Source organism: Pelophylax lessonae (assembly GCF_965119305.1).
Source record: "Pelophylax lessonae genome assembly, chromosome: 3".
NCBI classification, from domain to species: domain Eukaryota; kingdom Metazoa; phylum Chordata; class Amphibia; order Anura; family Ranidae; genus Pelophylax; species Pelophylax lessonae.
The window spans coordinates 602,671,773-602,689,104 of record NC_138770.1 but is presented as its reverse complement, the minus strand read 5'-3'; the positions used below and the strand labels follow the sequence as shown (position 1 = coordinate 602,689,104).

Sequence of the window (17,332 nt, the reverse complement as noted above, 5' to 3'; positions counted from 1 at the left end):
AGTTGAGCCGCGAACCACCGGAGGGCTCTGTAGCTGGCGTCCAGCCTCATTTCCTCCTGGACCAATCTTCCGAGCTCTGTCTTCCATTCATCTCGCGGTCGTTCCCTCAGGAACACCTCTCGCGCACGGTACTGCGTCCGGTACATGTCTGTGGAGGAGGGAAGGATCTTCCCCTGATGGTGCCGCTCGTGGCTTAGCGCCTCATGCCAGAGTTGCCGGCGGATCACATCCTCCCAGCCGAGCCTTGTGTGCTCTGTCGCTGGTCCCCTATGGTGCTTCTGCATGCCTTGCAGCCTCCTCCCGAACTCCGCTTTAATGCTGGCTGGTCCCTGTATCACTCCTCGGCAGCTGCCCAGATCTTGAATCCTGGTGGTGGTTTGGATGTCCTGGACTGCAGGAGACATCCCACCGCTGCCAACCAATGTAACAGATCTTTGTACCCCAGCTGGGCACATCCGCCGAAACTGTGTCTCCTGTCCTCCAAAGGCACCCACAGCCTGCGGAGAAGCCATATCCAGCCCGTAACCCCTCAATCACGAGACAATCCACACAGGTGTTGAGGGTTAACCATCCAGAGCTTAAACTGTTTATTACATTCCAAGACACAGTTTTACATACAGTTAGGGAAACTCCCCTTAGCCTTGCCACAGAAGTGGGGGGGGAAGGGAACATAGACCAACCAATGAGAACTGAACATTTGTACATTTGAAACAAGCAGTCTTAATACACACCCCCTGTGGACAGATGTCTCCAACTCAGACCATTGTCTGCCATGAATCCACACACTTAGACACAGAAACAGGAGGGGGGGGGGGGATGGGTTGTAACATTACATTACATTAACTCAATGCCATGAGTCAGTTGTTCAGAGGATGAATAAAGGGAAAATAAAATGCAATGTCCCAAACTCATAAGAAAATGACACAAAGGGGTTTACAATCCAGGGACAGGGTGATCCGTCACCCATAGTGACGGCTAGTACCGTCACATCTCTTCCCCCCAAAGGTAGACTAACCAGGTACTAGACCTCCAACTGGTCTGTGCCTGAGTTAGTCGGGTAACAAATTCCAAAGAGTCAATGTCTGTTTGCCTGGATAATTTGTCGGCATTGCCGTTTTGCTTCCCAGGGCAGTAGTGGATGGTAAAGTCAAAAGGCTGCAGTGCCAAACTCCAGTATCTTCTGGCCCATAGTCTGTCGGTAGGAGGCTTGCGCACAGTCCCCTCCAAAACACACAGTGACAGTGGGTTCTGTCACAAAAGTAAAAAGAGCATAAGTCTTGTTAGCACATGCTAACTGAAGCACAATGGAGTGGCTCCTTATGCTGCTTTTTTCCTCTCCCAGTCTGAGCTCTGCTGTATGATGAAGGCAAGAAGCTGATACCAGGTTAACCCCTTCACCTCCAGAAAATTTATGACCAGGCCATTTTTTTTGTGATGTGGCACTGCATTACCTTAACTGACAATTGCACAGTTATTCGACACTGTACATAAATTACATTTATGTCATTTTTTTTGCCCACCAATAGAGCTTTCTTTTGGTGGTATTTGATCACCTCTGCTGTTTTTTTTATTTTTTTGCCTTATAAACAAAAAGATTCCGACAATTTTGAAAAAAATATTTATATATTTTTTATTTAGTGCTATAAAACACATCCAATAAAAAAATGTTGAAAATCAAATTTCTTCATAAATTTAGAGCAATGTGTATTTTGCTACATATGCTTGGTAAACAAAATTCCAATAAGAGTATATTAATTGGTTTGTGGAAAAGTTATAGCTTATACAAACTATGGGAAATATTGGAAATTTTTCCATACTTGTATTAGCGGCGATCAGCGACTTACAGTGTAAATGCAATATTTTGGCAGACAATCAGACACTAATTGACACTTTTTGGGAACCAGTGACACTAATACAGGGATCAGTGCTAATATTATGCACTGTCACTACTAATGACACTGGCTGGGAAGGGGTTAACATCAGAGGTGATCAAAGGAATAACTGTGTGCCTAGCCAGTGTTTTTGTGTACTGTGTGTGCTGCTTTTACTAAGGGAAGAGATGGACTTTAATCCCTGCTTTGCAGGAACATAAAATCCATCCCTTCCCCCATCAGAAGGGAAATCTGCTTTGTTTATATAGGCAGATCTCCATTCTATGTGTTTTAACAATGATCGGCAGGTGTTGGCAGACATCCAGTGTCCAGCACCCACAAACCGGCTTCTGCTGTGAATGCCCACAGCAGAAGGGGCACGCCGGCGGTGAGCATGCTCCCCCTGTAGGCGGAAGTGCAGAATCATGTATATATGGGTGATCCTGCACAGGAGAGCCACTCTGTAGCAGTAAATCTGCTATGGGGTGGTCAGTAAGTGGTTAAATGCAGGTGCTTACACAGTTTGGATATAAAGAAAATACATTTTATAATGTATTAAAGAATAAAGAGCTGCATTCATCTAAACCTTGTATAACTGCCTGGTGTTTGTCTTCAAGAAATTCTAAAAAATGAACTGATAAATAAGAGGCAATGCTGAACAATAAAAAAAAAAGCATTCAATGTGCTAGCACTTGATGTATCAGGTCCTTTAGACCTTTTACCTAAATCACGTCAGAGCAGGCTAGAAAACAAGAGCAAGAAACGACTTAGTTGCCATGTGGTCTGACTCTAGCAGGATGTTCTTTAAGTTGTTTTGCCTGCAATATCAGATTTGACCACAAGATGGAGCCGGTGGTAAATGTACAGTTTTGGAAACTAGAAACTGTTCAGCTTTAATAAAAGTTCCCATTATCCTTCAGTCTAAGAAAACAGGTTCATCCTAGGAGCTCAGACTCCATCTTAGAGACTAGAGAGAAGGAACCAGCTATTAGAGCACATGTTGGATTGGAACTTGTATCTCTTTACATCTACTAACGGCAGCATCGCTGGAATGAATCATTTACTTCCATGCACAGCCTGTCTATTGTAGTTTCTGTATATTATATATACTGATTATATGTACTTTTATCTGTATTTTCCTAATACTTTCACCCCACCCGGTTTTGTTAATAAAGCTTCAACATTACACTCAGTCTGGCTTAATGCAGAATAGGAGGGTTTAGCTGCATGTGAAGTTACACACAGGGAAATGTGTAGCGAGGACAGAACACTAAAATATAGAGAATTTCTCTTGCAGAAAGTTTTATACTAGAAGCCAGATGTTGCTATGCATAGGCTTTTGCTGGAGTTTCCCAATGTCCTTTTACCTTAGGTGTGGAGGAGCCCGAGCTCAGGTATGAAGCCCTAAATGTTGGTGTCTGTACTGGACGTGGAGGGTGATCTGTAGTCTGTAGGGTGGAAGGAGAGAGAATTATGATAGAATAACAATACAACGATCAGATATAACCTGCAGCAATCTACACGGTGAAGGGGCTGCACAATGTCAAAGCACACCATTTATCAAAGGGGGGAATTATTAAAAGGTGTCTGAGATAGACTTTGTTTCAACTGGAGCAGTTGCCTTGAGCAGCCAATCAGCTTTTAAATTTAAATTTTGTAAGCTGTGGGGAAACAATGAAATGCAGACGGTGATTGGTTGTTATGGGCAAAGGCACCAGTTGAGATAGAACTTGTCTTCGGCACTTTTAAAAAAAATTGCCCAAAGTGTCTGACAGCAAAGGTGCCATGGAAATTAACAGACTGAAAAATGATAGGAAGAATGTGATTGGGCAATGCAAACATTTTTCCTTTTAAACACTTCTTTCATTCTTTATTGTATTGGGAGATGTCCTGCATCTCACTGAAGGATAATGGCACACTCAGTACAGATACATGGATCAAAACTTGTCTGGTTCAGCAGGAACCGGCTGAATTTTGATCCATGTATGGCTCTTCCTGATCATGAAAAGTCGATCTATTGATCGATTGGTTTTTAATGTATTTGGTGTAGGAAATTTTTTCTTCAATTGGCTGCAGCGCTGATCAGTCTATTCTGATGGCAGGGGAGTCAGAATACAATGACACAGTGGGGAGGATTCCTTCCTGCACCCACCTCATATGAGTGAATGGAGGAATTGGTTCAGGTATTTTCTTTCAGTTGGCTGGCTGAATATAAAATTGAACCACGTATGACCAGCTTTAATCATCTCTGACCCTTCAAGCTGCCCAGAAACCCTAAGTAGGACCCTTTACTTTACTGAAAGTTCAACTCCAGGAAACTGTAAAATTATCCTTTGCAGTGGAGTTGTACCTGCACCACAAGGGTTAATTGCTTGTTTAGGTCTAGTGGACACAGAAGAGCAAATTTACTTACCCGTTCCTCGTTGCTGCTAGACCGGTCCTCTCTCAGAGTGTCTAGCCCCCCCCCCCCCCCCCCCCACCCATGGTCCAAACCTCTAAGATCCTGATGTAGTCAAGACCAATACAGGGTCAATGGCCTTGCACTGGATGTGAGGAAGATGAGGGACAGTCCACCACTGGATTGTGGGAGAGCGCCCCCCATGGTCCAACCCTTCAAAGTCCTGATGTCGTCAAGACCAATACAGGGTCAATGGCCCTGCACTGGATGTGAGGAAGATGAGGGACAGTCCACCACTGGATTGTGGGAAAGTGCCATATGATGGAGGAGTGGAGAATCAGGTAATGTAAGAATGTAATGTAAGAATCTTCTCCCTAGACAAAATGGGCAGTTAACCATTGCAGTGCAGGCGCAGCTCCATGGTAAAGCATAACTTAATAATTTTATAGCTTCCTGGAGTTGGACTTGAAAGACGTCAGTGTGTTTAAGATCGCCATAGTATATACAATATACTGAGTGTTCACGTGCAGCAATATATGACTTAATCCTACCACCTACACAGCTGCTAGCACAAACATGTGAATCACAACAATACACTCCCAAACAACAACTAAATCTGTGCAGCACTCTATAATCTGTGTCCTAACTCTAATATCTGTGCAATCTATCTGTGGGGAAAAAAGCAAATATATAAGCCTTGATCAAAGGGGTGGATTGTTCACACAGTTTGCATGTTTATGGACACCTAAAGAAGATTTTGTTTGATGCGCCAGTCATTTGGTGTTTTTGCCATCACTTTAACAGCATGCTGAAAAAAACACATTTTGAAGAATTGCACTTTATTATCTATACGATATACAGTATTTGCATTTTGCAAATTGACCTGAATTATATATTTACTTTTTTATGCATTTGATGTACTATATGGACATTTATGGAATGAGCTACTGTTCTGCCCACAGGGAATTTTTAGGTGCATGTATATGAATTGGATTATTAAACCTCAGTACACAGCGCTCAAATTTTGTTATCCTGGTGCGATTATCTACAATAATCACCCATGTGAAACATGATGAATTTTGCTGTTTCACGTGGTTGATTAATAGAAGATAGTAGCACCAGGATAACACAATTTGAGCGTTGTGTACTGAGGTTTAATAATTATAAAAATATTGATTGGGTTTTACACAGCAGCTGCCACTATAGAGATCAGTAGCGTGGGTCTGTTTGGTGTGTGTGTGTGTGTGTGTATATATATATATGAATTTGATATTTATATTTATTTGCACATTGATAGATTTTTTTGCTCCAGCATGTGGGGAATTTTATGTATATGTATCTTTTGTGTTTACATTTCGTGTTTATATTTTCTCACTAATTGGACAGATATCTATTGCTTTGGCTAGCAGATATTAAAGTTAGGACATAGGGATTATAGAGTGTTGTACACATTTAGTTGCAAAGCTGGCCATACACTGGGCAAATTTCGAAGGCCAATGATAAACCAGCTAAAATGAGCTCAGTGGGGGCCTTATTACTCTTTTGGTCCAGATTTTTCAGCAATTGAGGGGGCTATTTGGAGACAGGCTGTTCAACAAAAGAGTGAGCTCCTGGGATACAGGCTGTCAACCACAGGTTGCTCTTGGGATACAGGCTGTTGAGCACTAGAGGTTGCTCTTGGGATACAGGCTGTTGACCACTAGAGGGAGCTTTTGGGATAAAGGTTGTTTTTTTCAGCCTAATGCTCAGGCTCTCTTTGGTGTTGGCTAAAAAAGCATCTTTAGCAGCACAACAGGTTCCAAATTCAGGAGGCTGCAGGCCCCAATGTGGTGCAAAGCATACTAAGTTAACTTAAGAGTCCCACTTTTGGACAGCCTGCAGGAACATTGGCAAATGAAAACGCAGCTATCCTTTATACAATTTTAAAGTGTTCTACTGTATTTCATATATTTGTCCGACCACAAAAACAGAAATCACTGTATTTTAAGTTTGCACTTTATTACCAGATTTTACCAGCAAGCAGGGCTACTGGTAAACTGTAATTGCAGATGACTGTCTGTCTGTCTAAACAAAAGGCAGGAGCCGTGGATCAGTGGTACTGCACAGAGGGGTCCTGGTTAATGTTCCTAAAAGTCTCCTGTTTAAAAAGATTATTATGTGTTGGTTTAGGTTGTCTTACCTCACCAGGCTCAATGTCACTCATAGTTGACGGCGACCTGGAGCGCGATATGACCTGAGATTTCGCATCCTCGTCACGTGACGGCGTATTAGACAGGGTAAAGTTGTCGACTGAATCCATCTACAAACAGAAAGCAGACTTCAGAATCTGAGACTGTGTTCTCTCTATCTGTAATTATAAAAGGGATGAGCGCAACACAAGTATAAAGAGGTATCCTAACTCCTGCAAATTATAGAATGGCCGAGTCATGAAGGTGAGCCCTCTGCATGTCGAGTGTATGTAAAGATCAAACCTAAAAGCAAACCAACATAAAATAAAGCAGTTTAAGCAAAGCTTTGTGACAAAAACAGAGCTTAGAACACAAACCCACACTGGATCTGGACTAGTATGCTATATGTGAAAGAGGGGAGGACCCCAGCAAAGGTGAAAGTTACTGTGAAGGTAACCGAAAATGTTTAGTAGAAAGCAGGCAGCCATTTTCTTGCAATTAGACTGTAAATGTGTTCTGTAAATGCCCTACCTACATACACATGGCCAAAAGTTGTGGACACCCCATCAAATTATTATGTTTAGGTGTTTCCATGAAAAGGTACTGTTAATCTTGCAACTGTGCCCTTACACCTGTGTGATGGGAAAGGACTTTTTCTGTTCCATAAAGACATGATTTGATGAGTTTGGTGAGAAGGAACTCAAATGGCCTGCGCAGAGCACTGACTTCAACCCTGCTAAACACATTTGGGATTAAATGGAATGCTGATTGCAAGCCAGGCCGTCTTCTTAATCAGTACCTGACCTCAAAAATATCTTTGGGCTCCATGAGGCACAATTTCCAACCCAAACACTCCAAAATCTTCTGTAAAGTCCTCCCAGAAAATTGGAGTCTATTAAAACCACAAGGGGTCAGTTCCATGTCTAAGAATTTTAAGGCAGCTTCTATCACTTTTATTCAGATTTCAACTGTGAAAACAATCACACAAATCCAAAGCCTGTGTACAGGCTTTGGATTTGTGTGGTTGTTTTCACAGTTGAAATCTGAATAAAAGTGATAGAAGCTTCCTTAAAATTGTCAAGTGTTTGTGTGGCCAGGATAACAAAGGTGTTCTGGGATGCAGAATGACAACTGAGCTAGTGACACCTAAGACTTCTTTAACCTGCTGTGTTTGCCATAGTTACAGGCAGTATAGAGCCACCCAGGACCAACGTAAGTATAAAAGGCTGGCACAGCCAAGACCCCCATCCCAGACTAGCAGCCAAGATTTTTCCAGAAAAGTTAAAGTCAACACGTGCTGACTATACACACTAATGTATTTACATATTCTAAAAACGCAGTAAAAGCACTTTAAAACCTGCTTCCATTCACCTCTGTAGCCAAAGGCATTGGGAAAAAAATCATTTTCAAATTTCACAACAGAGGAACTGAAATCTTAGCTCTTTTTGTATGATCTTCTATTGCAAAAGAATATTGGCAGCCCTCTAAACACACGAGATTTTTTGTTAAAAAAAAAAAAAAACTGAAACTGACTTTCACACTGTGGTCTGACCAGATTTGCATGTCAGTTTTTTGGTCAGATATGAACAGATGATCTTTGTTAGTCTATGGGCAGGCAGATATAAATAAATGCACATTCATCTACATTCGATTTCTTTGGTGTCCTTCTAGGTCTATAAGGAAAAAAAACGAAATGGGTCTGCTTTTATGTTTTTTGGACAGAACTATGACAGATAGAAAGTAGTTTGCTGTAAACAGACGCAACTCCGTTTATACCCGCCTCCACATAGACCTCATCTGGAATATGCAGTTCAGTTTTGGGCACCGGTTCTTAAAAAGGATATTGGGGAACTGGAGAAAGTGCAGAGAAGGGCAACCAAACTGATAAGAGGCATGGAGGACCTCAGCTATGAGAAAAGATTAGAGGAACTGAATTTATTCTCTCTTGAGAAGAGGAGATTAAGGGGGGATATGATCAACATGTATAAATACATAGGAGATCCTTATAGTGAACTTGGTGTTGAGTTGTTCACTTTAAGGTCAACACAGAGGACAAGGGGGCACTCTTTAAGTCTAAAGGAAAACAGATTCGTCTCCAAATACAGAAAGGTTTCTTCACTGTAAGGCTGGCCATACACGATACAATTTTCTGTACAATTTTCTTGAAATTTACCTTCAACTATGTAGTACAAAGGCTTGCCTAATTAGATACAAGTGAAAGTGTTGTTTAGCTTTGACCTCATATTATGTGGTTTGTGGTAAATCTAACAGAAAATTGTACAACAAAAGTTGAACATGTATGGCCAGCCTTAGAGCTGTGAAAATCTGGAATAGACTCCCTCCAGAGGTGGTTCTGGCTAGCTAACTAAATAAAAAAGGCCTGGATTCTTTCCTAGGTGTACGTAATATAAATGGGTACTGAAATTTTTTTAAGGTAAAGTTGATTGGTGGAATATCCGATTGCCTCTCGGGAGATCAGGAAGGATTTTTTTTCCCTGCTGTAGCAAATTGGATCATGCTTTGCTGGGGTTTATTTTCACCTTCCTCTGGATCAACAGCGGGTATAGGATTGTGTATATGGGATTGTATGGTTGGGTTTTCAATACTGTTTTTATTTTTGGTTGAACTGGATGGACTTGTGTCTTTTTTTCAACCTGACTAACTACAGTATGTAACTAACTATGTAACTATGTAATATGGGTCTGTTACGCCCCGGGAGGGAAAAACTGAATGGACATGGATGAAAAAAAAAAATTAAAATCTGTACTGTTCAGCTACAATTCAGCAGAGGATCTGTTTATGGATAGGAAAGAACACTGGTGTGAAAGGGCCGGAAGGTCTGCTATAATCTTAGAGAATAAATGACTTCACAGTACAAGCATCTAGAGAGGTCAGTGATGGCTTGTTTTAAAGCTTTTTTATTGCTTGTGATGATATGTAAATACTTTAACCACTTATCTGATCTACCCTGGAGCTAGTAGCACCTATGGTAGTCTGGAAACATCAGCCCCCCCACCCTTCAGACACAGGATTGAAGCCTTGGCTGTGACAGTATTGTCTCTGACAGGGTCCCTCTAAACATAACACCTCACAGCATTATGTTTATTGCTTAAATACCTCCAACACCACTGGGTTTCCAAAGCATGGCCTGTGTTTTGCCTTTCTTCCCACCCAAGCAGAAAAAAAAGCAGTTCTGTTTGATAAATATGTAGCTTTGCCAGAATGCATCCTGAGAGTGAGAGTGATCCCTGCCTCAGAAAACAAGCCAGCAGTGCAGGTCACTGTGTAATGGTAGCGATTCCCTTGGATTGGGTTATGCAAAACAGAAAGCGGAGCAGGAATGCAGCCAGCCAGCATGCAGCAGGCAGAAAAAGCCTGACATGACCCTTGTAAAACAAAGACATTTATACCACAGGCAGAAAAGGGGGAGCACACAAAGCAAGACAGCCTCTTACACGTCTGCCTCTACTGGCCGGGTTGCAGGATGGAGATCGCTTCAAGAGAGAGGAGACAGGTTACACACACTCACCGCTCACACGCAGCGCTGACACACATACTAACGCTGCAGCTGCATCACGCTGCCACAACACAGAGAATGTACAGCAAGGAAGCATGTGTTTTAAACAGGTCAGATAACAATGACAAGAACACTGAGATCTTCTAAATTAATCCTAAACCGAAAATAATACAAAGGCTGCTGTTGCTGAGCTTCTGAAATACTAGTCTCCTGGCTCTCTCCAGCTTTAAGGAGGTATTAAAGCCAAAAGCAAACATTTATTATATTGCAGCTTACCAATTCTTAGACATGACCACTGCATTAGCTTTCTTTTTTTTAGACTTTATTTTTGCCTGGTGATCCAGCCGATAAGTTTGTTATTTTTCAACAGTCAAGCTGTTCTGGAGATGCAGCAGTTAGAGGGTTGAAACAAACCATTCACCACTGACAGGAGTACTTACAATGATCAGCTTTTTTTATTTGTGTAAAACCTTTATCTCAAAAAGAAAGAAAAGTTGCTGTAACTGCTTATTATTTGTTAGCTTGAGTGCAGCTTCTATTTGTTAGTGTATCTAAATCTGCTAGTCCATCTAACACTCTCCCCTCATTAATAATGCTGCAGTATAAAAGGTACTCCATCATCCAGAGTGGGGTCACTTTAATACAGGAGGTATATTACTGTGGTCAGTAATATTGTGGCCACCTAGTGATCTGGCGATCACTAGGTGATAAACAGAGGGAAAAGGCCTAAAAAAAGAAAATGATTGGTAAGCTGCAATATATTAAATTTTTTGGTTTTGGGGCTAATACTGTTTAAGTGTCTGATCTGAAACAAACAGAGATCGGGAGATTACTTAAAAGCAGACTTCCACCCAAAAGTGGAAGCTCCGCTTATCTGAAGCCTCACCCCATTCAGTGCCACATTTGCCACCTTTGACAGGTACCCGTACTCCCTTCCCTTGAACCTCGCTGCTACGAGGTCCATAAGAAGTTTGGCCCCCTTCCCTGCCGCCAGGCTATTCAGAAAGTGCAATGCGTTTCGCGCATGCGCACCCGAAAGCCGAAGGAAACATCAGCTGGGGTGCCGACATCGCTGGATTCCAGGACAGGTAAGTGTCCTAATATAAAAACGTCAGCAGCTAGAGCACGTGTAGCTGCCGGCTTTTCATTTTTACATGGGGGGGGGGGGGGCTGGAGCTAGATCGACCAATATAGTTTGTTTTAATGCCGATACCGATATTTTGGTCATCGGATATCAGCCGATATTTTCGGACATGTACATTTTTTTTTTTTTTTTTATAGGTACTCCTTGTGGAGGGATCTGGGGGTCTAAAACCCCTCCTCAGCACTGAAAAGCATTCAAAAGGGCAAGTGGGTTGGGTGGGACGGGAGACCCGGGCGAGCCGCTGGGGGTTGGGGGGAACGTCCCCTCCCGCTCCTTGGAATGACAGCAGAGCGTCGGCTATGGACACCGGTGCCGGGGTGATGGCTTTAGCTGCACTTTCCCGAAATATCGGCAATATCGGTAACCTCAGGGGCCAATTCCGATATATCAGGGAAAGTGCATATCGGCCCCTGATATATCAGTGGTGCCGATAATCAGTCGATCCCTAATATATATATATACAGACATATATAATAAATTTTCATTCCAGTAAAGTGTATGTAAACCCTGATAATGAACTTCTTCAATTTGCGTCCTTTCAGTCAGAAAAATATATACTATTGGAAGTGCTTTGTTTTATCTGATCAAAAAAAAAACAAATAAAACCATAAAAAACTCCTGCCAGAAATCATGCCAGCCATCTCTATTATTTTTCTGCATGTATCCCATTTGGGGAGCTATCCCTATACTTCCTGTCCCATAGGCACAACAGAAAGTGTGAGAAAATGTCCCCAAAGTTAGGTAAATTCTTAAGACAGTTGTCATCTCAACAGATGTCCCAATTAAAAGTCTTCCTCCTCTATTGCTGTCCTGATGACATTTTCCCATCACTTCCCACTGACAATCAAAAAAAGTTAATCTCCCCAGTGGGGACACAGACAGAAATAAAAATAAAAATAATAGGAAAAGACATAAAAACGCCCTTCATTTGTAAAAAGTCTGGAATTAAATCTTATTTGTAATCAAGGGAAAACCAACATGTTTAAGCTCGCCAGATCCCCTTCTTTAGGACTATTGAAATATATTAGTGTCTTGCCTAACAATCTAAAAACAAAGAAATATAGATTTATAAAATGCTCATGTGTTACTGTTACAGTTGCTTTTATATATTGTCCTCTTTAAAATAAAACTAAAATTATGATTTTGGTACAAAACATTGCAAAGTTATTTACAAATCAAAAAAAAAACATTTTTTTTTCTTAAATTGTGCACTTTTAATTGTGACAGTTAATTTAAAAAAATGAAATATTAGTCAGTAAAAACTAGAAATGAACAAAACAGGAAAGGATTAATAATGAGGGCCAAATCAGGGTAAACTAAGGGGTAATAAAGGGTTGAATAGGCAAACTTTTTTTAAACAGGTTGCTTTAAATAACCTCACCTGCAGCTCAAAGCCACGTTTGATCTGCAGATGAATGAAAGAATAGATACAAAAGTAACAATGTTACTTTGTGTTTCTCCAATTTTGTCTGAGCAGTGTTAATAAACATGGAGTCAGGCAGTTATTTTGACAGCAAGGGCTGCTAGAGCTACTATATGTACACAGCAACTCTGAACTTCATTTTCAAAGCTGAGAATTGCCAGTAATTGGATTTGGGGGTAGAAGAACTAAAAGTACTACACACGTCTTGTGTCCTCAACTGGTTAAAAAATAATAATTTATACACAAATGCAAACAATTTTTTATTAACTTATGACTTTCGTCACAGATTTACTTTTTTTTCTTCTTCTTGTTTTTATTTGAGCATTTTTACAAATACAGAATATACACTATTTTTATGTCATTGTGTTAGATAAGTCACAGATTATATTTATCCTATATGTCCATAGCCCTAAAGAAGGGGATCCTTTGCAACCCTCAAAAGACATTGGCCTCTGCATACATATTACAAATAAAATCTCATACTGGACTTTATACAAGTAGAGTGGTGCTTCAATGCTTTATCCTGTAAACGGGTCTCTATAATGACCATCCACATTGGGGAAAATAGAGCTGTCTACTTTATTTAAAAACTCATGGCTTTTAAAACAAAAAAAAAAAAACAACTCATGGCTTTAATTAAAGCTATCCAGTGTTCCTTGCCACTAGAAAAATGCAATAAAAATCTAACAGGGGTCCTAACCCCTACATCACCCACTATATCCAAAACTCAAGAAAATAAAAAAGGTTGTAGCTTTAGATACACATCAATCTGATCTCTTTATCTAAAGTAAAAAAAAAAAAAAAAAAAAACACAAAAACCCCATACATTCTCTTAAGAAATGGGAACTTCCGAAAAGGAGTTCAATAAGGTCTTTTAACGAGCTGCAGTGCTGCCACAAGTGGAAATCTTCATATCGGCTGAGCCCTTGCTGTAGCTGAACTCTTTAGGAAAAACACAGTCAGATATACAGTACAATACAATGCAGCTTACAGAGCAGAGTGCTGGATACAACATATAACATAGATTTACACTGTCATGATGCAGCAGCTGGTCCAATACAACAAAAGCACATGTCGAGGAATGGGAATAACAGTATATAAGCACAAATAGATCTTCAGAATGCCAAATTACATCAACCATATAGATTTATTTTTTCTACTAACCATCACAGAGCCATATACCTGGCTGAAGGCAGACACATGTTTTACCCAAAAGGAGGCCAGGTAAGTAAATAAAATGAACTGCCCCTGTAGGATGATGAAAGAGTCTTGCCTAGATATGATTAATAATCTCAACTCTTTTGAGTGCCGGTTCACACTATAGCAATGTCAGACATCACATGTGATTCGCACCGCACTGCTCTGCAAATCACATGCAATGTCTGTGGGATGCAAATTCAGCCATACATTTGCATGAATTTGCATTGTATGCGGACCAAAGTCACGCAGGACCCTTTTTTGGTCCGCACCACAATCAAATTTCATGGGTGTTCTTTCTGCTTACCTTGGCCTTTTTGCCAGGAAAAATTTATATTGCTCTCTGCCCACCAGAAAGCATGATCCATTGGTAGGGCCTGCTCATGGTGCAGCTCAGCTTGTCTGAAATGTTTCACACTGCTCAAATAGGGAGGCATATTGGACAGTGGGAGGAAACCCAAGGGCAGAGGCATTTTTACAGCCCTGGTGATTGGGAGAGGAAAGTGCCTCAGTGTATGCTGGGATGCTATAAAAATGCCAAGGGCACATGTGCTTGGGGTCTTTGGTTTAATAGCAGGGTCACGGAGGGAGGGGGCGGCTGCCCCTCTTCTGTAGAAGTTGCCATGCGGCCTCAGGTAGTCAACCTGAGGGCCTGAATGTTAGAGAGGAGCTGAACCCAGAGGTCCTGCAGAACTGACTTGAAGGGGGACACTGGAAAGGATCTAATTCTCCCTAGAGTGAGTACAGATCTGTGTCATGGGGCCTGTTATGTGAGGGCCATCCCTTCAGTAGAAGAGTCAGTGGAAGGGTGTCAGTAAAGAGGATGCTAGGGAGTGTCCTGAAGATAAAGTAGTTGCTTCAAGTCTGCTACTAGAGAAAGCAAGAGGACCTAATTCTTCCATACAAGTGGCAGTAAGGTTAAAGCAGTGTGTCTGCTTCCACAAATAACCTAGTGAGGCCAAGCGAGAGTTGTCCTTATCTACTGTCACTAGTTCAGTTGGAGTATCCCTCTATTCCCTTCTCCCATCCAAGTTCCACAATAAATACAAAACCAAATACTCTGGACTGTTTGAGTAACAAGCAAACAGGAGTAAGGATGGATGTGTGAAAAAAATCCCCTAGTGACTGTCTGCAGGTAATCAGAAGGAGATCTAATAAGTCACACAGCAAGCCCTACGGGAACAGTGCTGCACAAGAATCACCTACAAGGATCTGGATCCATACCTGGAGTCCTGTTATATTACAAGTACCTGACCATACACCGCTCTCTGCCCCATGTACAGGAAATCAGTAGAAGAATATTTTTACCAAAGAAAAGAGAACTAAACTATATATATTTTTAAAGAAATATCTACATATTCCAGCTATAGGGTACACTTACCTCAAAGTGATCCAGCACAGAGGTAGGTGCATTCAGAAATGCGAAGAATGAATTCTGGGATTCCTGATGTTTGACACCTAGACAAGAAAACACACACAATACCCCTTTAAATATTCCTTAAACCCTCCTGAAGAGGCCTCTGGATACCGCAAGATAATATTCAGAACACAGCATAATCAACTCCTGTGACCAGGTAAATCATTATTAACCCGGGCAGAAATTCAACCCCCTTTCCAAGACCTGGCTTTTTATGCAATGGCAAACCAGGTAGAATGTGTTAGCTAACTGCAAAGTAAGTTAACCAGGAACACCATATATATATGTATATATACACACTCTACCTCACAAAAGTGAGTACACCTCCCACATTTTTGTAAATATTTTATTATACCTTTTCATGTGACAATACTGACGAAATTACACTTTGCTACAATGTAAAGTAGAGAGTGTACAGCTTGTATAACAGTTTAAATTTGCTGTCCTCTCAAAATAACTTAACACACAGCCATTAATGTCTAAACCGCTGGCAACAAAAGTGAGTACACCCCTAAGTTAAAATATCCAAATTGGGCCCAAAGTGTCAATATTTTGTGTGGCCACCATTATTTTCCAACACTGCCTTAATCCTCTTGGGCATTGAGTTCACCAGAGCTTCACAGGTTGCCACCGGAGTCCTCCTCAACTCTTTCATGATGACATCACATAGCTGGTGGATGTTAGAGACCCTGCATTCCTCCACCTTCCGTTTGAGGATGCCCCACAGATGCGCAATAGGGTTTAGGTCTGGAGACATGCTTGGCCAGTCCATCACCTTTACCCTCAGCTTCTTTAGCAAGGCAGTGGTCATCTTGGAGATGTGTTTGGGGTCGTTATTATGTTGGAATACTGCCCTGCGGCCAGTTTCTGAAGGGAGGGGATCATGCTCTGCTTCAGTATGTCACAGTACATGTTGGCACTCATGGTTCCCTAAATTAACTGTAGCTCCCCACTGCCGGCAGCACTCATGCAGCCCCAGACCATGACACTCCCACCACCATGCTTGACTCTAGGCAAGACACACTTGTCTTTCTACTCCTCACCTGTTTGCTGCCACACACGCTTGACACCATCTGAACCAAGTAAGTTTATCTTGGTCTCATCAGACCAAAGGACATGGTAATCCAGTAATCCATGTCCTAAGTCTGCTTGTCTTCAGCAAACTGTCTGCGGACTTTCTTGTGCATCATCTTTAGAAGAGGCTTGTTTCTGGGACGACAGCCATGCAGACCAATTTGATGCAGTGTGTGGTGTATGGTCTGAGCACTGACAGGCTGACCCCCCCTCACCCCTTCAACCTCTGCAGCAATGCTGGCAGCACTCATACATCTATTCCCCAAAGACAAACTCTGCATATGACGCTGAACATGTGCACTAAACTTCCTTGGTCGACCATGGCGAGGCCTGTTCTGAGTGGAACCTGTCCTGTTAAACCGCTGTATGATCTTGGCCACCATGCTGCAGCTCAGTTTCAGGGTCCTTGCAATCTTCTTATAGCCTAGGCCATCTTCATGTAGAGCAACATTTCTTTTTTTCAGATCCTCATGGATTTCTTTGCCATGAGGTGCCATGTTAAACTTCCAGTGACCAGCACGAGAGAGAGCTATAGCACCAAATTTAACACACCTGCTCCCCATTCACACCTGAAACCTTGCAACACTAACGAGTCACATGACAACGGGGAGAGAAAATAACTAATTGGTCCCAATTTGGACATTTTCCATAGGGGTGTACTCCCTTTTGTTGCCAGCGGTTTAGGGAGTGTGTTGAGTTGCTTTGAGGGTACAGCAAATTTACACAGTTATACAAGCTGTACACTCACTACTTTACATTGTAGCAAAGTGTAGCAAAGTTTCATTTCTTCAGTGTTGTCACATGAAAAGATATAATAAAATATTTACAAAAATGTGAGGAGTGTACTCACTTTTGTGAGATAATGTGTATATGTATGTATGTAGTCCAAGGACTGAAAGAGGCTGGTCAAATGTAGGTACCTATGCTCCACTTGCATTTAAAAAATACATTTAATGGTGTAAATTAATTTAACGTTGCATTAATGATTACCGGTACTAATCTGTGGATTATTATGTTCATTCATTTATGTACTAATATGTGTATATCTGGTTGGAGTTCAGCTTAAAGTTACAAACAGAATGTGGATGGGTTAAACCCTCTATCAGGTTTTTATTGTTACCCT

At 41.4% G+C, this 17,332-nt stretch overlaps 1 protein-coding gene across 5 annotated transcripts in view; it reads right to left on the bottom strand.

Annotated features, from left to right (window-relative positions):
• The window catches only part of CDC42BPA (CDC42 binding protein kinase alpha), a 459,430-nt gene that overhangs the window by 80,523 nt on the left and 361,575 nt on the right, over positions 1-17,332 (bottom strand). For 2 of the 5 annotated variants that reach the window (XM_082251634.1, XM_082251637.1), the window contains exons 21-24: positions 15,100-15,176; positions 9,893-9,931; positions 6,449-6,568; positions 3,239-3,319 (exon numbers count right to left, since the gene is read on the bottom strand). In XM_082251634.1, the coding sequence (XP_082107760.1) occupies positions 3,239-3,319; positions 6,449-6,568; positions 9,893-9,931; positions 15,100-15,176 (317 nt within the window). Of the gene's footprint in view, positions 1-3,238; positions 3,320-6,448; positions 6,569-9,847; positions 9,932-15,099; positions 15,177-17,332 lie in introns of all 5 variants that reach the window. The other 3 variants (XM_082251635.1, XM_082251636.1, XM_082251633.1) reach the window with 2 other exon arrangements.